This window comes from Megalops cyprinoides, chromosome 5 (assembly GCF_013368585.1).
Source record: "Megalops cyprinoides isolate fMegCyp1 chromosome 5, fMegCyp1.pri, whole genome shotgun sequence".
In the NCBI taxonomy this organism is placed as follows: domain Eukaryota; kingdom Metazoa; phylum Chordata; class Actinopteri; order Elopiformes; family Megalopidae; genus Megalops; species Megalops cyprinoides.
The window spans coordinates 24,553,194-24,578,606 of NC_050587.1; the positions used below are offsets into that span (position 1 = coordinate 24,553,194).

The following is a 25,413-nucleotide window of genomic DNA, read 5'->3' on the forward strand; positions in this document are numbered from 1 at the left end:
ATTCATCAACAATATCATGCAAAAATAGTATAAAAAAGAGAAGACATTTATCTTTGTCAAAGAGAAACTAATGCTCGTTCCAAGGTGACACTTCTGTTGTGACAAAAATCTTCCATGTGTGTCCACACCAGTGATAGGCATTTGGAGGACATTGGCATTTTGCATTGCCCCTCCCTCCAGTCGAAGAAAAGAAAGTGGGTTCGCAGGGAAGACAGATGCAGCTCCGGCAGTGTTGGTATACACACGCACTGTCCACTTGGAGTGGCTACTACACGCTGAGAGCTAGCAACACAACAACCACTGCAAAAACCCTGGTCTCTGGCAATGGAGCCGTGATCTCGGTCTGCTGCCTTCCTCCACGTGAAGAAACGCACCGGGACGCCTCTGCTCTTTTTACGCACGTTTTGCCTCGGTGTTGGAGTGAACATTTGAACTACGCCTGTGTGTTCCTGGATTTGCCGAAGAGATGTGGAGACTGACTAACATCATTGCCTGTATACTTGTGCTGTCTAAACATTGTACTGCACAGAATAAGGTAGGATCTAGGTATATTTCTCACATTTCCATGCAAGTTAACTCTTTGTTCTCTTGATCCCCTATCACAGTTGTGTTATTTCAATGTGTTATACATTTCACTGATCGGCTCAGTGCATTTGAGCATGTGGAAGCCTACTGGTCACTGTAAAATATGATACCTTAGTGAAATAACGAAAAGTGTTAAGGTCTATTTTTCAGACTTTTTCAACCTGGACGGTAACCTATACGCTGTACCTTAAAAAGGTTAATCAATTCAGCAAGTGGGTCAGAAAATCAAAAGGCGTGCTTAGAAATTTGCACGTGAAGGCTGCGGTTGCTGGATAGGCTATTTCATGTGTTTAATATTCGTATGTTATTGTTGCGCGACTGTTAAAAAGTTTTCGTTGCAATTAGTTATATTAAGTTTTTTTGTTTGTTTTGTTTTGTTAACTAAAATAATAATATTTCACCATTATTGGGCAAATGACAGCCCTCTCTGCATAACATATTATGATAAATGAATAGCAATTTAGTCTAAAAGGGTAGTGTCTTCTTGCACGTTAAATCCATTTTTATGCGTTTCATATGACATATAAATGTGTGATCCTGTTAAAAGGTTACAGCAAGCGGTTTATTGGAGGTTTCCCTCCGCCCATGCACATTGATACAGGCATGGACCTCGACGGAGACGACGTGTCAAACAGTTTTCGTATTAATTATCAGGAACAACTGCCTGAAGACCGCCTAGATTCACTGAGCCCTGTGAGGCACGACATCGAGCAGCAGGTGGTCAATCTATTGAGTAAACAGGAGACCCCCGCGCTAATGGCTGGCCGCGGTCCAAGGACCGACTCAGTTAAACGGTAGCCGACACAGTCCGAGGAAATGCCCGTACCATTGGACAAAGGCGTGGATTAGTTTCATGCTTGTTGTTAAAGCTTCTTTTTTTCGTTTATTTACCGAGAAAAGAGCTTTAGAAATTGTGTGCATATTGTATGGTTATACTGCATAAAACACGTGCTGTAGCTATTTGTTGTAAGTCTTGCAAGTAACACCTCAGGGGTATTATGGCACTGATCCTGATGCCGTTATGCTTTTGACGTTTTCATTATTGCATCTATTTATCAAGTGTATTTTAGCATAGCGCCTGTTATTGTAGCTTTGTATGACGCCCTAACGCTTTATCAAATGTGACCTGACGCCTTCTGTATATAGCGTTATTATAGGCATTTATGTGCCTTACTGTGGAAGTCATTCTACGTAAGAGCGTCTTCCAACTGAATAAATATAAATGCAGATGCTTTGTGGGTCAAGTAAACGTAAACCAACCAACACATCAATCATCGACGTTTTATTGAACACAGCGCCTTTTCGGAACACGCGCATATGGCAGTAATGACTGTGCACAAGTAGGCAATAAAACTGTACGTTCGATGCTACCACCACATATTATATCCAGATAGTCGGCGTGTCTTTTAAAAATGTTGTGCTTGTGGAAGAAATGTTTTTGCCTATAAAATTAGCGTTATCCTCACAGTGTAACTACACAATCAATCTGAAAGAAACTCGCGAGCGGAGAAGAGGAAGAGGAACGGAACATAACTTCGCTTGTGGAAGTCAGCTCTGCTGAAATGCTTGGCTACCCAGGAATACAACACAAAAAAGAAGAAGGAACAAAGCGGAAAGAAACGACGCAGAAATGTCATCCCTGATCAGGACACCCCAGTCTCAGAGGGCATGGGTCTCTGGAATGTAACACTAATCAGATAAAAAGGCCACATCATGTGGATGCCTGATTTCCTTTAAGCGCGTCTCCCACAGAATTAACTCTTTAATGTCTTCACACTCCACGGCACCGGTGGAATTCTCGGTCGTCAAAACTAATAACGGGCCTCGCGCCGTGTCGGAGAGCCTTTCTCCTTCATTTCGGACTGACAGCGCGAAGGATGTAGTCTTGCTGCTAGATCTCATGTTTCTTGCCAGAATAACACCCTCTTTCCCCCTCAAATCGTAATCCCATTTTTATGTTTTTGCTTGCAGGAACATGTAGCCTACAGCTCATTTTACGGTAGAGACAATTCATTCATTGCGTTTAGTTAGATAGGCAAGTGCATGTGATTCACCAGTCAGCACTGAATTTATAAAAAGTAGCGCCCTTTGCCAGCAAATTCAGTTTATGGGAAATGGAGCCAAATATTTCCACTTTCAGTTTAATTACAAGGTACGCGCAGTTGGACATGAATTCCTTGAAAAAGTAAAGTTTTATGTTCTTCATTTTGCATGAACTAACGCCTTATTTATAGTTTATAGCTACTGTTTACCAGGTTGGTTGTGTATTTTTAAAACAGCTACGTTATTGGATCGGATGGCGATGATAATGTCCTTTGTTGACTTTCACTTAAATCTCTCTGTACTTGACTCATGGTATTGCTACAGAGTGATTTGTGGGGGAAAAAAGTAAAACAAAAAAAGAGCCTCATTCCAAGACATCTTCAGCTAGAGAGGCATCATTTGTTGGATACCTGTCTGAAATCATGCATAGATTAAATCTTCAGGTCTGTAGAGATTTAGTTTGCCTTATGGCTATATATGGCACTACAGATCAGGGCTCCAAGTCCGACCAAATTCCATGAGGAAAAGGGTAGATATTCTTTGACTCAGGAATTTGCTGGTGGTCTGTAGGTCAGCAGCTCATGTCTTGGATGGGATTGCTTTTCTCAGCAGTGCTCCGAGTGGTGCAGTGCAATTCTCCTGTTGCTTCCTAGCACAGGACTGGGTGGCTCCAGCTTTTACATTGGCATACAAAACAACAGCTGAATTGTCTGGCATGATGGTTTGTCTCTCAAAAAAGGGGTCAAAGGTCAAGTCCAGCCACAGAGCAGCGCAAATTAACCCTGCAATTATGTCCCAAATGGGGCACCAGAGAGTAATCAACACTGGCATTCCTTTCTGATCACATCAACTTTTCAGCACCCCAAACAGGCAATTTTAGGATAGTTCCTTTTTTCCCATACATGGAGACCAGTGCAACAGCCGTATAATACTACAGTAAAGATATGGAACGGCTGTGATCATGGAACTATTTACAGACATGTCTGTGAATCTACCAGTTACTCTTTCATACACAGTGACTGGGTATACATGCACAGCAGTATCTTGTAGTTATGTTGAATGTACGACATCAGTGACAAGTTAGTGTGGTATTAGATGGGCATTTCAGGAAACTACCAGAAATGACTGCTATGGACCTTTCCTACCCTGCCAGCAAGGACATTTTGAGTAGTAACATGAGCAGAAAGACTCATAAACCTCCTTAATGTACAGATTCTGTTCTTTTGCATTTGTAGGCACTGCAGCTGAATATATTTGTGTATTCAGTCAATGCATATTTGGCATAGCTCTCTTGTAAACTACATGCAGTGGGTTCTGTGTTTGTGCATTATGCCTCTTTCAAAAAAAAAAAACCCAGACATTATACTTGTTCGCATGGCATGTCCTGTAACCACAACTACACCATCCACACACACTCATCATTAATCATCTTCATGACTTTATTTTCTCATTATATTCGTGATGCCCAAGGGTATAACAGTAGTGCCCCACTTGGGTACTGTACCAGCTGCCAGGGTATAAGCCATGCTCCTTACCACTGTACCGTACTGCTGACCAAATTTAAATACGGACCATTTATAAACACTGGGTACATCCAACCACACAATGTCCCTGGGTGATGTTCTCCTGTAGATCTCTCTAGGCAGTTCCCTTGACCTGCTGACTCACTGTCTCGGGCACATGTGTGGTTTTGTTCAGTAACTCCTGCCCGTGTCTCTCAGCCCCCATGAGGTGGCCAGCTTCAGCCTGAATCCCTGCTGCTCTTTTTAGATACTCTAGCAACAGAAGACTATTGTAGCAACCATGCCTGTCAGGCGGGTGGCTGTTGCCAGTTAGAGCTGTGTAGCAGGACACTTCATTTGTCTTGTCCCAGCTCCCTAACCCATCTAAACTCATAAGGACTGCTAGAGCTCTTACAGGAATAACTGGCTAACTTGTTTCTTAGTCAGTTGTCCCTCCCCCCATTGTTTTATGGATGTTATATTTCTGCTGTGTTGATCTCTCACATTTTTAAATTTCTTTTAAAAAGGTCATCTGCCACTTAAAGCGTTCTCTCAAAGAGGCTGTGAAAAAGGCAGCTCTCACTTTGCTGGCGATGCAGAATTGTCTTCTTTTCTCTGCCCAAAAACACCGCCGCTGCGATTAAGCATTGGGATGTTACCCAGTGGATTAATGATAATATTAGCATTGTTTGCACAGCTGTAAGGTCACAGCAGCCCCACCCCTTGGCAGATTGCACAGCTCCCACCCTTCCGCAAGCTCACCGACGAAGGTCAGATTTTAGACTGTCATGCGGATTCCGCGCTCATTCATACCGTGTGGATCTGCTAATACAGAGGGATGCAGATGACTAGTAAAGTGAGTGCCAGATGGACAACTGTCCGCATTATTTTGGCCCCTGTCAGCACCGACTTCGGGAGGCATGTGGCCTAATATAACATCATGGACAGGACAGAGAATTTGATAAATTTGACAAATGTGCTTGAAAAGTGCCATGTTGTCACTCATCTCCATCATTGACATTTCTACACATAACTGTGCTAATATGATTGACTTACAGAAAAAAATTTAAATTCCTTAAATACCTTTTGATTCCTGTTTGAGGTCCAGTGGAACAATTCATTTCATGGAACTTGTTCAAGCTTACAACAGCGGTGTTCTACCAGCAGTGTTCTACTAACTGCCTCTGCCGCCTTTCTTGTGTGGCGTCACAGTGCAGTAATCAGTGCCAGCCGTAGGGTCACTGTCTAAGAGGCAAGGATTGTTGTTACCCATTACCTTGGCAGCTTCCATATTTCTTATGGACACCATTCCACCAGGGATTTGTAAGCTCTGGGTAAAAAAGGGCTTTGACTGGGGTTTAGCATGCTAAACAGGATCTCCTCTCAACGTTTTCTGTCCAAATACTTAGGTTTTCCCCACACAATGTGCCTATGCAATGAATGTCCAGTTTTGGACCGTATGCACCTTATTTCTTTTGTTCTTCTTTTGGCTCTTCTATTTCTGTCTCTTTTGTTCTTCAGTCTTAACTTGCCCTGCATATTACATCATTTCAAGTCCCCCGGTGAGTAAGATCCAATTAAAGAGGAGCCTTATTTTGGTAGTAAGCGTGCTTAGAGAGGCATTGGGACCCCCTTCACAGAATATCCCATCCTGTCTTGAGAATTCCCCCTCATGGTCAGAGTGATGGACAGGGCCCCGTCTCCTGCCACGATGGTGGCAATGGCGAGTTGTTGGCCAGGGCGGAGGGGAGGCGTGGGAATGGGGGAGCGTGCACGCGTGGACGACACCCCGATTTGGTCGCAGCCGAGCCGGGGATTACCATGGAGAGGTCAGGCAGAGGGCAGGCAGACATAAAGAGAGACTCTCCCGATGGATTCATGAATTAAAGAGATGCAGTGCTGAGCAGAGCACAGGGCCCTTGGCACCAGCAAGCTGCTTTCAGTGCCAACGGGCAAAAGAAGACAAGAGAGCAGAATAATATCCCAACAGTCATATGAGTTTCCCACTGTGGAAGTTAATCGGAGGCAGCAGCACACTGCCTGAATACTTGATGACTTTGTTATCACCCATCCAGAGCAATTTACATATACATACATTTATACTGTAGGCTACTGAAGCAGTACAAGTGAAGGTGATGTGCCCGGGGGTACAGCACCAGCGCACCATCCAGGATTCAAACCTGAAACCTACTGGCTGTAAGTCTAGTTCTATATCCATTCGTGAGCAGCGTTACTGGGTGCTGAAGTATAGTAGCACTGACTCAAAAACATCAGAATTGGGTTTCAGATATCTGCTGATCTATCCTCTCTGAGCTGGGGTCTCATACAGCTCTTGTGAAAAAAAAACTGATAGCAATTAAAATAGCCTTATTGTACAAGTCTGCAGAGCCATGCATTATGGGACGAGAGCAGGCTTGTGCATTCTGTGGAATGCATGTGTGTACTAACCTCAACAGTTGAGACTTGTAACCAGGTGCTTAATCGCACTGGGTGCCTGGCTAAATACCTGTTTCAAATATTAGGACTCATCTTTTTGGTGTCAAGTGAGATCACCTTTAAATGCAGCTCTGTCTCTGCTGCTGTCTCTGTTGCTCATCTACAGTGTGTAACAGCTCTTAAATCTAAATCATTCTTGTTGCAGAGGCAGTAATCCCACGTGCTGTAATCCAACCCCCCACAACTGTAGGACTATATATGTATGTATACTTCCTGTGTATCCATCCCTCCAGGGCTAATGAGACAGGTCTTCTCTCCACGGGGCAATTGAGATGCGGTTTCAGCTTGTTAATGCTGGTTGACAGTAGTGGAACATAATACAAGCAGTTAAAGAGAAGATCCCTTCAATCACCAAACCCATATGTCCAAGTCCCAGCTCCTCCCCTCAGTGGTGCAGTTTTGGGGGACACAGCAAAGGCATGGAGAAGAGGGGTGGGACATGTCCCAGTGTATGGAGGATACAAGGCGCGGGAAAGATGGTGAGGAGGGACACATTTGAAAACACTACATTTCCAGAATTTCAGATAGTTTAGTAGATTTGAGGACTACATGCCCAGCTTATAGTAGGAAGACATAAGAACGCTAAAGGTTGTGTTTGAAGGAGGAAATGAACTAAGTGGCTTTCAACAGTCTGTGTAATAACTTTCTAGGCAAGGGTATTGTGAGATGGGGAGAGGATTATGGGGATGCGTAATTGGCCAAGTGAGCCTTCACTGACACACAAGACAAAAAGCAGCCTCTGAAGCAGACTGTAAAGGTTCTGCCAGTACTGCATTGTTCATGACACCACTAAAAAGAGTTCAGATCTGAGCTCTTGTGTAACCTCACAGAGTTTATTTACAGAACTGTAAACTGTGCACTATACGTTTGTATGTACAGGCACAATCTGTGTGAGATAAACCCCTTTTTACAGGCTCAGATATCAGTCCTACGCCTCGTTAAACTGGGCCCAGCCCGGGAAAATGAGAGCCTGTGCTTCCCCATGCACAGACACCTGCGGAGATTCAGGCAGTGGTTCAAGATTGCAGATTGAAATTAATTACCTGTATTGTTTGGCCCGGACTGCCAGGGGGGACAGAGCGGAGCTTGGTTAGCCTCTTAATGCAAAAACAACATTCCAAAGCTTAGGATTACGTCTGCTTTGATCTATTGTGATGGAGTAGAAAGACCCTCTTGAATACATGTCTTGTTCTGTTTTTTTTTTTGTTTTGTTTTGTTTTTTTTAAATTTGCCCTCAACTTCAAAATTCTTGCTCCCCTCTTCACTAGCGAATAGCCCCTCATCTTGAACTTACTTCAGCAGTTAAAGAATGAACTTTTGGATGTTACAGGAACATCTACTCAGCTCTGTACATCCATTCACTTAACCTCACTTTAGTTTTCAAATACCAACAGCAACAAATATAGTTTGTTTTATTCAAATGCTATTTGTAAGCTAAAATGTTTAAACATTTTCATACAAGAGGCATGGGACTCAGAACAGTAACTATTTCTGTTTCTAACATCTTGCTATAACAGTGCTGCAGTTGTTTAGCCAGCTGCAGGCAGTGTTGTGTCTAACAATAGACTACCAAGCAACTGATAGACCACAATGCCAATTACAGATCTGGGTGTGAACAGCTTGGCAGTCAGTGGCAGCGGGTGAGCTGGAAACAGGGGAAGCCCGAACACTACCTTTAAGTCTATCATTACTTTAAACCTGTTCCCCTTTATTCTCCTTGATTAACAATAAAACAAATAATTCACAGAATAATCGACACCAATTGCGTAAGTAAAATAAATAATTATGCTCGCGAACCAATGCAGATTGTCTGTAGTTTGTGTGCTTGCGAAAGCTACAATGTGAGATTGTTTAATTAACAAGGATGGCATTTATCAATTTAAATTACATTAAATGCTCATGACACACCACAGCTGTTGTGAGGTCTGTGTTCTAAATGTTATTGTTCATTGCACTCAACCTAACCTAAAAGTTTATTCTCAGTAATTTAATTTTTAATTCTTCGGTAATTTGATTATTCTGTGAATTATTTGTTTTATTGTTAATCAAAGAGGATAAAGGGGAACAGGTTGAAAGTAATGATAGATTTAAAGGTAGCGTTCAGACTTCCCCTGTTTCCAGCTCACCCGCCGCCACTGTTGGCAGTGCCAATGATCTTGGCAGCTGGTCAAAAACTGGCATCAGTTTACTGCATTTAGGTTCTGTCCAGCATCCTGGAAACTCAAGCTGCCGTGAAATATTGCAGCACTGGTTTGGAGGCAGCTGGTTAGCTACTGCTACTGTTGCCAAGCCAAAACTATGACCCTGGACGAGAGAGACTTGAATACCAGTTCAGGAATCACTGCTGTAACCCTTGAACAAGGTGAACTAGCCTTCTCCAGGAAATATCCAGCTGTATAAACAGTCATGTATAAAATTTAATTATATGTAAAGCTATGTAATTCATCCTGAATAAGGGTACTAATAACGTAACATAACAGTACAGAAAGTTGATGGGAATGTTTTGTTATTCATGTACATGCAGTAGGGTGGGTCTTTCTTAGCGAGGCCTTTGTGCTGCCCGGAGGCGCAATCTGTGTTTTTCACTTCATCAAATGTCTTTGTTCCCATGGTTTACAAAGCAAGCCAGCCAGTGTCCATGTGCTGTGTGTCTGACTGGCAAACAAGACTGTAAATTAGCCAGAGCTTCCTTATCTGGTGTCTGAACCCTGACCGATGTTCGAGGTGCCTGGAAAAAGTATTAGACCCCTAATGTACTGCATTTCTCTCATTGTCCTCAACCTATTTTCCATCGTCAAACAGGAAAACACAAAACATACGTGCGCTACACAGACATGGATGCCTGCACGCAGACAAACACACACACACACACACACATGCGCTCACAGGCACATGCCCGCATGCGTGCACACACACACACACAAGCACAGGCACAACTAAGGAGCACGCTCAGTTTTTTGCCCAACTTCATGTTTGTTTTCCTTTATGTCTCTGCCACCCAGCTCATTGGGACGGGTCGGAATCTCACCCTGTCTTCCATACTTCATACTTTACTCTAAGTTGTGAACTTTTCAATGCCACGTTGCTATGGAGTCAGTGTAGTGGGTTGCAGGCAGGCAGATCTTTGGTTGTGGGACAAAGGCCTGTTCTGGAACCCCTCCAAGAAGGGCCTGATCTCCTAATCTCGTATATTTTCATGCAGACGGCGTGATTGTTAACCTGTGGACTGCGCAGGAAGCTGGCTCCCCTCTCGGTCTCAGGGTTCCTGCTGGTCAGTTGAAAGAGACCCTGGGTGTAAATCTCCAGTAACCCACTTTCATTACCCTCCTAACCCCTACCTCCCCCAATCTATTACGCTCTCACACACAAAACTCAACTGCACTCTCGATTTTAAACGTTCCTTCTGAGTCGAGGGAAAGGGCTCTCAACCTCAAGGGTTCCTTCCCAGTAAAGGAATCATTTGGTGGAATGGCTAGGAAATGCACTCTAGACCATAACCATTTCTTTGTCACAGAAGGAGTACACCCTCAACTTTAGGGATTCTTTCAGAGCTGGGAGAACACACTCTTGATCTTAAGGGTTCATTCAGAGTGGAGAGAATACACTCTTGACCATGAGGGTTCATTTGGAGCAGACGCTGCTAATGGTTTGGGCACTGATACATGATAGGGGCCTGCAGCCACATTTACTGGGGTTCTGTAAACTTTTCTGTCTCGATTTATTTGAGTATGCTTTACCTCTCCCTCCCTCAGTGTGTAAAATGTTCTCTACTTGGTAAAGTACAAGTTTTCACCTGGTAATCAACATTTACAAAAGATGTGGATGAATTGCTTGCTTGACTGCAGATATGTGTGTTGTTTTTTTCTCTCTTTTTCAAGCACTGACTTGAACTTACTTTGAATACTGGTGGGTAGACATTCTGACCCATTTTTTATTGCATTCTAACACTCTGGGAATGACAGCATCTCGTGCAGCTCTTAATATTTACATTGCGGCTGTAAGTCTCTGGATCTTGCTAAGCAGCAAGACAGAACTGCAGAGCTGCCCACAGGGTGCTCACGCGGTACCACATACACACCTCCACCCACAGTGGAGTGGAGTGTCGGTGCCACATCCACAACACCATCTGCAGGGCCCATCCACAGCACCATCTGCAGACCACATCCACAACACCATCTGCAGATCACATCCACAACACCATCTGCAGATCACATCCACAGCACCATCTGCAGATCACATCCACACCTCCGCTCACAGCTATGGGTTCTGAGCTCTCAGTGGAGCGCTCCTAAGAGTCCACACTGTCTGAGCTGCTTATGGGAGGGGATGCTACCCCACGTGGCACAGTCCATCCTTTGAAGAACTGCCACCCCTCACTGTGGTAATTATCCACCCCCACACTCTGCCCCCCGCTATTAAACGAGGGCACTGGGGCAGATCGTCTTGGCTGTCACTGGTTACCTTGGAGAGATGCCCACTTATGTCACTTGTGTTTTGAGCTCATGGGGGCTTTGTGAAGTCGGGCGGTTTTAGAAACTCTTAGGGCCACTAAAACCACATCCACTGAAACCCCTCCATGACCTCTCTGTCCTGTGGTGAGTGATAGCAGGGGTGAGTGAGGGGGTGCTTTCATGACCCCGCTTTTTGTTTTGCTCAGAGCACGGGTGCAATGATTCTGTGGACAAGTTGTGTGAACATCTAAATCTAATTCGGCAACTAACCAAAAAACACGCTGATGTTACGAGGGAAACTATTACACTTTGTGACCAGCAGACCATGCACTGATTAATTCAAAGACCCAGCCTGTAAGATGATCGTGAATGATCGTAATTTGATGGTGATTTGATTTTGTCCTAACGGCTTTAATCTTTTCCATGTGAGCGGATCTTAAAAGGGAGGAGGGCTTGTGGGTAATGGGTAATGATCTCTCTCAGTGTTCTGCCTTTTGCGTATCTGAATACGTTCCTGTGAACATGGGTTTATTATTCTTACAAATTCAATTCACAGCAAAGATGAGCTGAACAATGGCATTGTGCTGTGGAAACATCACTGAGGGAAAAACAAACTGGATGACGTGTTTCTGCATGGAGTTTCTCCAGGAGTATACTTATTCATTCAGTAGGCATGGGGGCCTGTGCTTTACAAAAAAAAATCTTAACTGTTCTTATTTTTGACATTAATTATCAGGAGCAGGAACATAGCTCTTCTAATCGTCATAGTTTTACAGAAGCTATTCTCTCCGTCTGCATCAGAAAATTTCACTAACGTTAAGATTATTGATCTTAAAAAAATAGTGTGCATTTCTCATCTCTTTTTTCCCCTTTCCCTCCCTGCCACTTCCTCTCTCTGACCCTCTATCTCTTTCTTCCTGCCTTCCCCACTATCTGGCCACCTCCCTCCCTGCTTTCTCTCTTCAACCTCTGAATCTCGCTTTTCCTCTCCGTCTCTGTTTCCCTCTCTGTCTGTTCCTCCTGTTCTCTCTCCCCCCCTCCCTCTCTCCCTCTCTCTCTCTCTCTCTCTCTCTCCCTCTCTCCCTCTCTGTTTCCCTCTCCATCTCTTCCTCCTGCTTTTTTTTCTCTCCCTCTCTCTCTCTCTCTCTCTCTCTCTCTCTCCCTCACTTTTGCCCTCTCTGCCTCTTCCCCCTGCTCTGCCGCCCCCCCCCCCCCCCCTCTCTGGTTGCAGATATTTGGCGAGACGGATGAGGTGCGGATGACGTCGGAGGGCTCGGACTGCCGCTGCAAGTGCATCCTGCGGCCGCTGACGCGGGACGCGTGCAGCCGCCTGCGGAGCGGCAGCGCGCGGGTGGAGGATTTCTACACCGTGGAGACGGTGAGCTCCGGCTCCGACTGCAAGTGCTCCTGCACCGCGCCCCCATCCTCTCTCAACCCCTGCGAGAACGAGTGGAAGATGGAGAAGCTCAAGAAGCAGGCCCCCGAGCTGTTCAAGGTAAAGAGTCGCACCATGCGCCGCATTCAGAGTTTATCCCTTTAAAAATAGCCTCTGATTTCACAATCAGCCATTTCCGTTATTATGTGTATATACTGTATTGTACATATTTATATTTACTTGTACACATACACACACACGCACACACACATTTATATAAATATCACCTTTTATGGATCTCAGTGTACTTTACAAAACATGAGAAGACTGGGTGATGATCAGTGCTTATTTTCAGCTTGAAGGCTTGGCACACATCAGCTGAGGGAGGGATTCATTTAGCCAATTAAACTAAGGGCACAGTTAGCTGGCCAGATTGAGAATTTTGGCAGGACACATACAGCACAGTGTCCCATTCACTGCACTAGGAGAATTTGTTTGCTGTGGGTCTTAAGGTGAGACTCCCCCTCGCGTGTCCCTCAGTGCCGGCTTTTCCTCTCTGCACCTCTCGGTCATGCAGTGACTGTGCTGTAAATGGCCCTTTTGAAGACCCCCCAACCTGAGATTGATGCCCTGGGAAGCTGTAAATGTTTTTTGTGCTACCCGGATGCAGGAGAGCGCATCTTGTGGTGTATTTTAATCTGGTGGCGAGACACACTGTGCCTCAGCACTTCCAGGGTCATCAACCTGTCAGGCCACCCGAGCTCCTTCCAGCACCCTGCCAGCTGATGCTGTCACCGCTTTCAGCTGCATCCAATTCCCATCAGGCCTTGTGGTGTTGGGACTGATTAAAGCTGTGGCCGTTGAACTGACTAAAGTGGCAAACCCTATCTACCAAGCAAGCAAATTCTGCATTCAGCATTAAGGGTTGTATTAAGAAGCGCTGATACATTCATCAAGAGATTAATGTGCTGGAAACTAGTAGGAGATGGAACTGAAATTCAGAACAAGAACATTTGAAAAGAAGACCTTCTATGTTCTGAGTTCAGGGTTGTGAGTTCCAAGTTCCAGCTCCACAGTAAATCAAATTCCAACTCATTCCTCTCTTTTTGCTCTTTCTTTTGTTCATTTAACATTGAAGACTTTGTGGCTGTTTTTTTTCCTACAATAACTACAGTAAAAGGTCTGCCCGTTAATCCATGAATGTCAGTTATAACGTTAGTCCTTCAATGGACCACCTCTCCCTCCAGTTGCAGTCTATGGTGGATCTGCTAGAGGGAACCCTCTACAGCATGGACCTGATGAAAGTACACTCCTACATCAACAAGGTGGTCTCCCAGATGAACAACCTGGAGCAGGTGAGACAAAGAAGTAGAGAGCAGAGTCTGTAGAGAGAAACAGGGAGGAGGAGAGAAAGAGTGTTTGTATGAGAGACGCATAGAGAGGGAGCCAGAGAGGGAGAATCAAGAATGAGTGATAGAGTTACAGAGACAGTGGGAGATAGAGGAAAAAAACACAGAGCAAGCAAGAGAGGCTGAGGGAGAGGAATGGAGAGGGAGAGATTTAGTACTCTCAACATGATTGATACTCCTCTTTGTACGAGAGATTAATCAACACCATATTTTTAAAATGTTGTGTGTTTGGGAGCTGGCAGAAGTGTTGGAGTGCTTGTGCAGTGAGTTGTGGTAGGATTAGAAGGCCCCTCTTTTAATCATGCGGTTAGCCGCACTCATCCAAAGTGTGTCGTGTCTTGGCCCCATCACTGTGCATTTTTTTAATTCAAACCAAGCCAAGGAGTAAAGCACAGCTCTCTCAGCCTGGGCTGTAGAAATAAGCTATGCCCACTCCGCCATTCCTGCTGGTTTCAGTGGTTTTCGGCTGTGAAGCTGAGAGGCCGGCTTTAAACAAACTCATAAGCAGCGCATGACAAATTAGGTGGTCAGATCAAATTTGCTTACTCTGAAGTGAAAGACTCCTGAACACTATGTTTGAAGTGCTTCCAAATCTCCTTTTTTTGAAAGTCTTTCAGCTGACCACTTAATTTGGGGCTGTATTGGATAGATCAGTCACACATAAAAAATGAAACTTTTATTTGTGAGGCCCAAATGACCCCTATCCACAATTTTTTTTTGATCCAGGTATGGGATATGTTTATGTCTCCTATTATGTCAGAACAGGAATACATAAAAGTAAAGTGTTGCTTGACAAATTTTTCTCAGGGCAACCCTAATCTCAGTGGCCATAGTTGAGCTGAATTTGCCTGTAGTTGTGGTTTTGCATTACACTGTAGCAGTCAGACCCAGCGAAGAGTAATATGCAATTGAATTGAAAACAGAGGTTTCAGTGACCATACACATTTCTGCACTCCTCTCCCCCGGCCATGGACCCCTCCAGACCATCAAGATGAACCTGACCAGGGAGAATGACTTTGTGAGAGACAGCGTCACCAGCCTCACAGACCAGCTGAAGAAGTATGAGAACTACTCAGACATCATGATGAGCATTAAGAAGGAGATCTCTGGCCTGAGCCTTCAGCTCTTACAGAAGGATGGCGCATCATCAGAGAGCAAAGCCCAGGTAACCATGATGCTAGAGCTTGTGACAACAGCACAGATACTCTATCTACTGAGCAGATTTTCAGATACCAGTAAAATTCTGGTCCAGGCGTTGATAAAGCTAAAAGTTAAAATTTGCTGTCTCAGTATGAAGGAAGGCCAGGGATAGAACATCCGTAGCTAGAATATCATTTCAGACAGCAGAAATCTCACATTAACACCTGCAACTTCCTGTACACAGAAGCCTGGAGGATGGATGGAATGTTGAACTGACTGTCTGCTGCTCAGCAGTGTCTACGATATGCAGTGATGAACATATTTATGTTTGACTTGGTTTTCCTGTCCTGTCCATTAGTCTCCCACTCGGATAATTCATCTCAGGGGCATCCTGGTATCCACTTCCCCCTCAGACAGACCATAAAGCAATAGCCTAATTTCCCCTGTCGCTAGGAAACAGCTGCAGGGAAGACCAAAGAGACTGGCAAGTTTCCCGCCAAAACTGCCCCGGGCCCCAAACCGCCCGCCAAGCCTCCCAAGGAGAAGCCAATGAAGCCCAAGAAGGAGACCGTGAAGCCTGCTAAGCCGGCGAAACCTGACACCGCATCCAAGGCCAAGGGTCCGGGCCATCAGCCAGCAGTCGTCAGGGGCATCACGTACTATAAGGCAGATGACATTGAGCATGGAACGAGCAGCAAAGGTGAGGGGGCATTAGGGTGGGGGAAGACATAAAAACAAACTTGTTAAACATCCAAGTGAATAATGTGTATATTTCTGTAATAATCTCATAAACATGTGCAATATGTAAAGTAAGGGTAAGTGAGTGTGGGCTGACATGGAGCTTTGTGGACCAGGAGATTGGAATATGTAAATACCGTGAATTACAAATCCATGAATGGTGAGGGCTGCCTGCATGTTGAGTTCCCAGCTTGCAAACTGCTCTGTAACCTTTGACCAAGAAACTGAAATGCTCCAGTAAATATACAGACATATGAATGTAAAATGCAGTCCATTGTAAGTCTCTATAGTCTAGGACAAAATAAATGAGGCCCCTTTACACAGCTGAAAATGCTAATTTTCCACCATATCACTTGTATATGCATACATCAGTAGCCCTTTACTCTGCTCTTTTTCAGTGTGTAGTTTTGCTGCCTCCAGTGAATGTTCATTGGTGTTAAATATCCATGAAGAGAACTGATGAAAAACAGCAGAACCAGCTTGCTTGATGACAAAGCTGCTCTCTATCATTGGGAGGCAGCCACTGGGCTGCACAGTGCAGCGTTGCTGCCTCAGCGGTATAGGAGAAGGAGAATGTTCTCCTTAAGACATGCAAACATGTACATGTGCTAGACAATGAAGCTGTTCTCCATCTTTTTCACTTGCACAGAGCACATCAGTTTACAAAAACAACAATGACTGAACAGGCACTCGTCAACATTTCATTGAGAAATCATTGTTTCTGTCTTCTACTTGGGAAGCTAGTCAGCTAGTCAGTCAGTCATCATTTGTTACATCTGTCCCTGTGCTCCCTGCTGAACGCTCTGGGGCCAGAATGCCATCAACACTCTGGCAGGCAAGTTAAATTATGATCGTTCCCCCAGCGCTCACAAAGATCGGTGTTCGGGGTGCGGCCGTCCTGAGCTCTGGTGGTCGGGGGAAACGAGGGGCTCCCCCCCATTCTGGGCTGCAGAATTGGCAGAACAAATGCACCCTAAAAATAAAGATGAGTGCTGAAGAGGCGAAGCTGTGTGTGAGTGTACCACATGCACTATGCTGTCTCTCTCAGTTAAACTGCACACCTTGTGCCTCATTGGAATCATCCTCCAAAATTAAGGTCTGTCAAAGCAGGCCTGAGAATCAGAATAATTTCTGAAGCACTTTTCACAAAATATGAATCAGAACATTGGTAACATTGTTAACAAAGACATTTTTCAGCCAGTGTTCAGACTTATGTGAATTAAGCACCATGGTGAAAGGTTACATCACTTCCTGTCCATCAGATTTTACTGGTAGAGTGTCCAACGGTGCCTTTGCTCTGTCAGAACTGACCTGCTGCTGACATGAATCACTGGATATCTCTTGGTTTTTATCTCTCTGAATTGGCACTGATTCTTGATGCAAACTTTCCCGTCAACAACTTCATGACATCATGTTTACAGAAGTGCTCTTCCTTGTCTCTAGTGGCCATGGGGATTAAAAAAGTGGGGCAGGCCCTTGATTTGCATTTAAGAAACAGAAAGGTTAGAGGAATAACTGCCATTCAAAATGTAATGTTTTAGGAGATGGGGGGACAGGTGTGGGACAGTTAATTCCTCCAGTTTTGGCTGACAACCTTGGGTCCACAATCAACCAGCCTTTTCTTTTGTTAGTGTCCAGAGAACTGGCTTCGTTAAGAGGCTGAGTGAGCCCCCCACCCCCCCCCCCCACCCCCACCCCTTAAGAAAGCATGAAAGCTGTTTCAATGAGTGTATTTCGGTTTGAAGCAAACAATGGCTTAGGCTGAGTGCTGTTATTGAGTTAAACCTGAACCCCCCACACATTTACATCTAGGTACACACTGATGAAGGAAAGTGAAAACATGCAAAGGAAACAAAACAATTACTCAGAAGAATAAAATAGGCCCCGGTCCCATGTCACATGGAAACATGGCACTGCAGATATGAACTCGTCAGGAACTTAACCACTTTCCAGAATGTTTCCCTCCAGGCCCCTCAATCTGTCGCGGTCTCTGATGAGGCGGATGATATATGTCCCATGTGAATACCACCGATATTCTCCACACAAGTTGACACCAGCAGCCCTCTCGATAAACAACAATGGCTTGGATTGCTTAAAGAAAGGGTCTCCTTCTTTTAAACTGTCAGCCAGGCATTCCAGACCAAGAGCCAAGGTGGGGGTGGGGATGCCAAGTTCCTGTCGTGTGATGCTTACAGTCATTGAGGGCAAAACCACTTTTATGCTGAGATAAGAATCTCATAGGCCTTTACCACCCCAGAGACTATTAGCAGGATATGTAGGATGCATATTTCATTTCTGTGAGGCGCTCAAGAGTGTAAACATGTATGTGTCTTTCAAACCTCTCACTTGAGAGGGAGCCAGCTGTGTTATGGCGAAACAGATGGAATTGGGAACACTTTAGCTTTGAGTTATGAAAATGATAAATCAACCTATCAGAGGTGCACCCCTCTCCAATAATGGAAAGTGCAAGCATTAAAAAACCGTCCAGGAGAATCATCTGACATTGTGCACATTGTGGAGGCTTGAACTCTGTCAATTCAGCATTCCTGCAAAATGTGTGTGCACTCAGGTGGCATGTAGATCTGCTCTAATGCATAACCTCTGCCATAGAGCACCCCCTCTGGTCACAGGCGGTCTTGCAGAACTCCCCCAGCAGCTCAGGAAGACTGGGAACAATCATTAGGAAGCTATGGGCCACTCTGACAAGGCACTTTCCACCCAGGCCTTCCTGCCTGCAGCAAAGCCGAATGAAATGGATTCAAAAACTCCATTCTATCAACAGATATGTGTTGTTTCAATAATAAATAACTAAACATTTTGATATGCAGCAAGAATTGCACAAAAGGAAGTTCTAGTTAGTTCTTCTGAATAAAATAGAGGGTGGTCACAATGTCCCAGTTTATTTATGTGAAAATGTCAGAGGTGAAATCAGCAAACTATGTTTGACCAATTTAGTTACACTTAAAACTGAAATAAGTACAGTATGGTAGAGTATGCATGTGCAATTTTGAAAGACTTGGAACTTATCACCCTATAAACTGCCATTGGTCCAGCACAAGGACAGCCACTGAGCAAATGATTAATTAATTGAATTGATGATTAAAAAGAAATAACAACAACACTACCACTATTACCATTACTACTACTACTAATGATAATAATAATAACAATAATAATAATAATAATAACAATAATAATAATAATAATAACACAATAAACAAAAAGCTGTGGAAACTGTGGGAGGTTTGCAGAGCTCTGAGTGTGTGCAGAGGGAAGCACGGAAGGAGACAGAAGGAGGGGGCCATGCTCATGGACAGATTCCCCACAGCTGGCTTCCTTTGATTCCTCAGATGGAGATCTGTTCATCCAGAACAAATAAAGGAGTCAGAGATTCCTACTCACTGTGCTCCAAAAGCACATTTAACAATCCATTTTTGTATTCAGTAGCTGCAGTTATGGCAGTATGTGATTCCATACCAGAAGCATAGAGTGGATGTCTGTGAGGCTACTGATGGCAGGGTAGGCATGTTAGCTGATGTGAAAGCAGTTTGTTTTGCACAGTTAGAAAAAAGCCTCGTGGCGATAGTGGGGGAAGACACCATTGCTGTAATTGAATGTGATTTTATTTTTTTGTTTGAAATCATTGGTGCGGAAGTCATCTAGCATTTCCCCTCTTCTCCCTCAGCCAAAATCAATGCCCTCGATGACGAGGAGCGGGTTCTCTCCGAGGACGCGGCCCTGGAGCCCGACACCACCCCAAAGACCACCACCACAGCGTCCACGACCATACCCACAACCACGACCACAACTACAACTACAACTACAACCACCACCACTGCCCGTACCACGACCACCACCACAGCCAGGCCAGAGACACCGGTGCCCACCATCATGTTAGTGCTGGATAACACTGACAACAGCAGCCTGTCTTTGGCGAACCATGCAGGTACTCAGTCCCCGGGTCACTTGCATGTGCCACCGCTGTCAGCTGATTGCCTGTACATCCAGTCCTGTACATATGGCTGTCCATTTAAACTTACCCATCTAACAGAGAAATGCATTATGCCACCCGAGTTTGCAGTTCTTTCCACCTGCATTTGGCTTCAGCAAATGGGAGAGGCAGCTGCTCACTAGAATCATTACCATTAGAATCACAGGAGTAATCACAACAGTAATTGGAGTGTGAAAAAGCTCTTCTGTTTCTTTTCACTAGCCTACTGGGCCTTTTTGTTTTAGTTTGTTGCTTTTGTGTATACACTACATAAGTCAGCACCACTGGACTGGCTGTGCACCTGTTGTTCCATGCACTGCATGCAGTTCAACCCGGGCACACCGTCCCAATAACAGGGGTCTCCCCCTGCAGCACTCTTACATGGAGCAACCACAAAAGACGTCTAAATGTGATTCACACTAACATACACGCACTGCCTTGCACCAATGTGAATACATTTACATTGACATTCTGTCATTTAGCAGACACTCTTGTGCAAAGCGACTTCCAACATGGTCATAGAAAGTGTGTCTAATAAAATAGCATGAGATGTTGTACAAACACACAGGACACAAGAACGCAACTCGCACTTTGCAAACACATATCAGTATGAAAGAGTGCTGAGATCACAAGTGGGTTCTTGGTTCAACACTTCCATTATTATGTTTTATGCAGTTAACTTCATCATGTTTTACACAGTAACTACATCTTTCTAAACAGAGAGCTACCACATACCATGTAGCAAGACTACCACACATAAAATTTTATTTAAGGGGAATAGAAGCTCAGACAAAGGTAGGGGGACTGAGGCACAGTCTGAAGAGGGGAATGATGCCACATCATCAGTTCAGCTGTCTCTCTTCTGTTCTGTGTGTGTTAGAGAAGGGGCCAGTCTGTGAAGGCACTATTGCTTCTGTGGATACACCAGAGAAACACAACAGCTACGGCCGCAACGAAGGGGCATGGATGAAAGACCCTGTCGCCAAGGACTCCAAGATCTATGTCACCAACTATTACTATGGCAACAACCTAGTGGAGTTCCGGAACCTTGACAATTTCAAACAAGGTGGGGGATGTTTTTTTTCAACTAGTTATTTGTTCATGCATTTTTCCAGAGCAACTTACTGTGCTGAGTTGCCATGATAAATTAAACACACAGTAACAAGAACTACAATCACAGTTACAGAACACCCTGAATCATTTTTTGGTTCCAGACAATGATCCAGAAGAGTAACATAAACTTGCATCGTCTTGTCATACTACCAGTGATCAGCAATGATCGGAAAGCTGTACCCAATACTATATCATAACTGTATCATTTAAGTGTTGATCAGTGATCAGATTCTAAGTGATTAGATGTTGAATGCTAGACTGTGTGTGAGGAGGAATATGTTCAAACTGGGAACATGAAATGAAAGAATTTCATGAAATTATTTGATTTATCAGTTGTTACATTTGCAGTGAAATATTTATGAAATGTCTGTGTATTTTTATAGCACGGCCCCTCTTACTGCTCTCGTTCCATTACATGTACTGTTACAGTGCAGTGAAGATTTATGGGTAATAAAAATGACCATTGTGTAGTTATATTGTATAAACAACCCATCCTTTTTCTTTGGAGGATTCTTTTTTCAAATATATGAGTCAGTTCCTTTTCCTAAAGCAGGGACTGTTTTGAATTAAATTTGTTTACATCGCATGTCTTTAAACACAGTTACTATGGCTGAACAGGGATTTTCCTTTCAGAAATGGGCAGGGAATTCAGGAACAATGGAGGTGAGGAAATGTCTTTGTTAGTGCTGGTACAGGAGGGTTGTCTGTGAGCTTTCCTGATCCTGCCTGCACCAGACTTTCACCTTCCCCTTCTTTCAGAGCTTAATTTAAAGTCCCATTAATCACTGTCTGAAACACTTAAGCTCCCCCTTTCTCTAGCCATTTCTATAGAACAAACCGTTGCACTACACAGTTTGGCCTGGTTGCTGTAGGGTTCCAGATTGGGTGTGTGGCTTGGTGTACAAGACTAATGAGGGATTCCCGCCAAGGCGGAGGGTAGAAATCACCAAGCAACACGGCAGACACCAAAATAAAAGGGGTGATGCTGCAGCAGGGAAACGGTCACAGGCCAGCAGCTGGGGGCAGTTATGACAGACTCCTTTGACTGTAGTGGGAAGCAACTGGACTTATTTTCATGCCTGACCAGATATGCCTGTGGGTGTGGAAGACACGTGCCACCGTTTCTGTCTCTCTCCACAGGCCGGTGGAGTAACCTGTACAAGCTTCCCTACAACTGGATCGGGACGGGCCACGTGGTGTACAACGGTGCCTTCTACTACAACCGGGCATTCACCAAGAACATCATCAAGTACGACCTGAAGATGCGCTACGTGGCGGCCTGGGCCCAGCTCCACGACGTGGTGTACGAGGACACCACGCCCTGGAAGTGGAGGGGTCACTCGGACATCGACTTCGCCGTGGATGAGAGCGGGCTCTGGGTCATCTACCCGTCGGTGGACTACGACTACTCCCAGCAGGAGGTCATCGTCATCAGCAAGTTAGACCCGGCGGACCTGTCGCTCAAGAGGGAGACCACCTGGAAGACAGGGCTCAGGCGCAAATCCTACGGCAACTGCTTCATCGTCTGCGGGGTGCTGTACGCCGTCGACGTCTACAACCAGAGGGAGGGCGAAGTGTCCTACGCCTACGACACCCACACAAATACGGAGGCCACCCCTCGCCTGCCCTTCATCAACGAGTACGCCTTCACCACCCAGATTGACTACAACCCCAAAGAGAAGGTGCTCTACGCCTGGGACAATGGCCACCAGCTCACCTACAACATACGCTTTGTGGAGCAGCCGCAAGGTCGCGATTAGAGCTCTGCACCGCTGGGACTGCCTGCCCTGCTCCTCCATCAACTCCATCCTATCAACATGCACTTTTTTAAAAAAGTAATAATTTTATTTGCTGATTTTTATTTTATTTTTCAAAGCTTTTTTCGTCATTGATTCAGTTTTGTTTGTTTTATATGTTTTATGTAACTTTTTATTTTATATGACAACAGTGTGTCACATGCAGTGTGTCTGTGTCTGTAGCTCCTTGTTTCATTAAAGGAAGCAGTAAAGTATGTCAGGCAATACCATCAAAAAAATCATAACATATTTAGTTTCGTATTTGTTTATTCCTAACAAAGGGACTAAAAGGAAATTTCCATGCACAAACCTGTCTGTAAATGAGGGACACATGCCTACTACTCCTCTTAAAGACTCTAATTTTATTTTCTAAGGAAGCCAAATCAATGTAAAAAAAAATTCAGGATAGCTGTAATGTTACATCTTGGCTTAAGAAAGGTAAAAAAACAACTTGAAATCAGGCAAGAATGACTTTTTATATTCAAGGACTATCAAATATATATATTTTAGTAATCTGATAATTCTGATTTTGTTCAAGATATGAACATTTTATAAGTGTTCTAAAATTTGTTTGCAACAACAGTAAGCAAGTAAACTATTCCATATTATCAACAGTAATTCATATAAAAATTACATTCTTTTTCTCCAGTACTGTGAGAAGCAGAATGATATTTGTATTTTCAATTGCATCTACAAATGTAATTATGTAAATTAATTTTCCCTTGTAAATATCTAAACATGTCCTTATGCTCTTGATGGCAAAGTAAACAGCAATTCCTCATAATTATTTGCCATCTGCCATTCAGTGAATGAGTATTTATTCGGGAAGTGACTGACGAGAGCTTAAAGTTTTTTCAAGCGGAATCTTGACTATGGTGCAATCAGAAATATTTGCAGTTAAATAGTAGCCATGCTCAGCGAAAATCACAGAAGTGCCAAGCATAACGTAGCTATTGGTCTTTGACACCCCGCTCCTGCAATGGAAAGGTTTTTTGTAATGGAAAACTAGATTTAATAGATGTAACTAAAGAGATGTGTTTGGTGGGGGGTGGGCGGGTGGGGGTGGGGATGTTTCACCGATTTCTGTGCAAAAATACAAAATAAAACATTAAAAAGTGCAACTCCATGCCCAAGGGCCAGTGTGTTTGAAGAGTTCCATTTAAACTGGTCGCACATTCTATAGACTCCACTAAATCTCACTCAGTCTAGCACATGTTGCTGAGGGCCCATCGACTGCCAAAGTTGTCCTAAGGACATCTGAAGCCCTCTGAAGTCTGATGGCCCAGCACATCTGACAGCCACATTTCAATGGTTGAAATATTTTAGGATTATGTCACATGACCTTTTTAGCAGCCCCACCTCCTTCTCCCCTCTGAGTCACGCTTGCAGACTGACCAATCATTCATTGCGTTCTCTGAGACATGACATGATTGGATGTAATATTTTCAAATTGTCACTTGCGGATTGTGTAGATGTTCAACAGTTGATGGAAGGACATCTCAAGCTGAGTTTAAGACCACCATGGTTAAAAGGATATACAAACTTTCAGAGCTTAATGAATATGTCTTGGTGGTTGCTAATTTATCAGATTCTTATAATGTGCAGATGAAATGCAAATGTGCACAGGGAGAATAACATATTTCTGGCGGCATTTATTTTGAAGACCTCCTGTTCCTCTTCTACAGAATATAGAGCCTTTATGGAGCTGCATGTATTGCATCCATTCTAGGTCCTCAAAATCACAGAACATTGTTGGTCAGTGTAGAGCTTCAACATTCAGCAGAACTGGAGAAAACAGTTTCATATCACATTTTGACAGTTTCCCAAATAAGATCTCTGCCCTCATCCTTTGTTTACTGCTGAGAACAAGAACCTTTAAACTGTTCAGAACCCTCCAGAGAAAAGACAAAATGACTTTATAAACCACAATGAGATCAATCCCCCAAATCTCTGGAGATGGAGAAGAACCCTGGACTGTAAACTCTGAGGCAGTGTGATGTAATCTGGTGAAAATATAATCATACAAACTGTCCCACCGAGACCTTGGAGTATGTGTCTGTTTTGGCTTCAACCAGATAGCTGCTCTGTTTTGCTTGCGACATATATTGCATGTTCCTCTCAAGAGAGCATCTTAAGTACAAACAACAACATAAGTACATTGACCACGCTCCAAAATTAATTCGGATTTCAGGGATCCTCTGGGGAAAAAGTGTCTGAATGCTGCTATTGTAGGAACAAATGTTGTTTTCAAATGATGCCCTTGAAGATGTCCCGTCTCCACGGCAACGCAAAGGTGGGAAAGTATTTTCGGTGTGCTGCAAAGTAAACAAGCCATGAAGAAACCAAAGGAAAGTAGCTGTCCCCTCTGCAAGAGCACTCATTAATCCTGCTACAGGGTCTCTAAAAAGCTGTGTCAAGGCTTTGTAAAAGCATGAAAGTAATCCCTTCATAATTGATTACAGTAGAACAGCTGGGGCAGTGGCTTGGTGGTCTTTACTGTGACACACTGCACCTCAGTGAGAGAGATCTCTTAAAAGGGGCAATCAGATCTGAAGTGGGAGTCATTTGGCATGTGAATCAGTATTTTTGGAACATTACCTTGTTGCCTGGGAGTGATGCTAACAAAGCAGTCAGCCCAGAAGCAAGCCCACCCCTCAGACTGTTGATGAATTCACTGGAACTAACACAGTTCTGAGCCACACTGGTGGGTCCATGAGAAGAGATGGGAATTTTGCCTCAGAGAGAAACATTTCATAAAAGTGCAGTACTCACCA

At 44.1% G+C, this 25,413-nt stretch overlaps 1 protein-coding gene across 1 annotated transcript; it reads left to right on the forward strand.

Annotated features, from left to right (window-relative positions):
- The first annotated feature begins 236 nt into the window (after positions 1-236).
- LOC118778037 (olfactomedin-like protein 2A) lies at positions 237-22,658 on the forward strand. Its single transcript, XM_036529350.1, has 8 exons — positions 237-535; positions 12,309-12,572; positions 13,700-13,807; positions 14,844-15,026; positions 15,455-15,701; positions 19,425-19,685; positions 20,611-20,796; positions 21,984-22,658. The coding sequence occupies exons 1-8, from the start codon at positions 467-469 to the stop codon at positions 22,601-22,603; spliced, it is 1,938 nt and encodes a 645-aa protein (XP_036385243.1). The 5' UTR covers positions 237-466; the 3' UTR covers positions 22,604-22,658.
- The last annotated feature ends 2,755 nt before the right edge of the window (positions 22,659-25,413 follow it).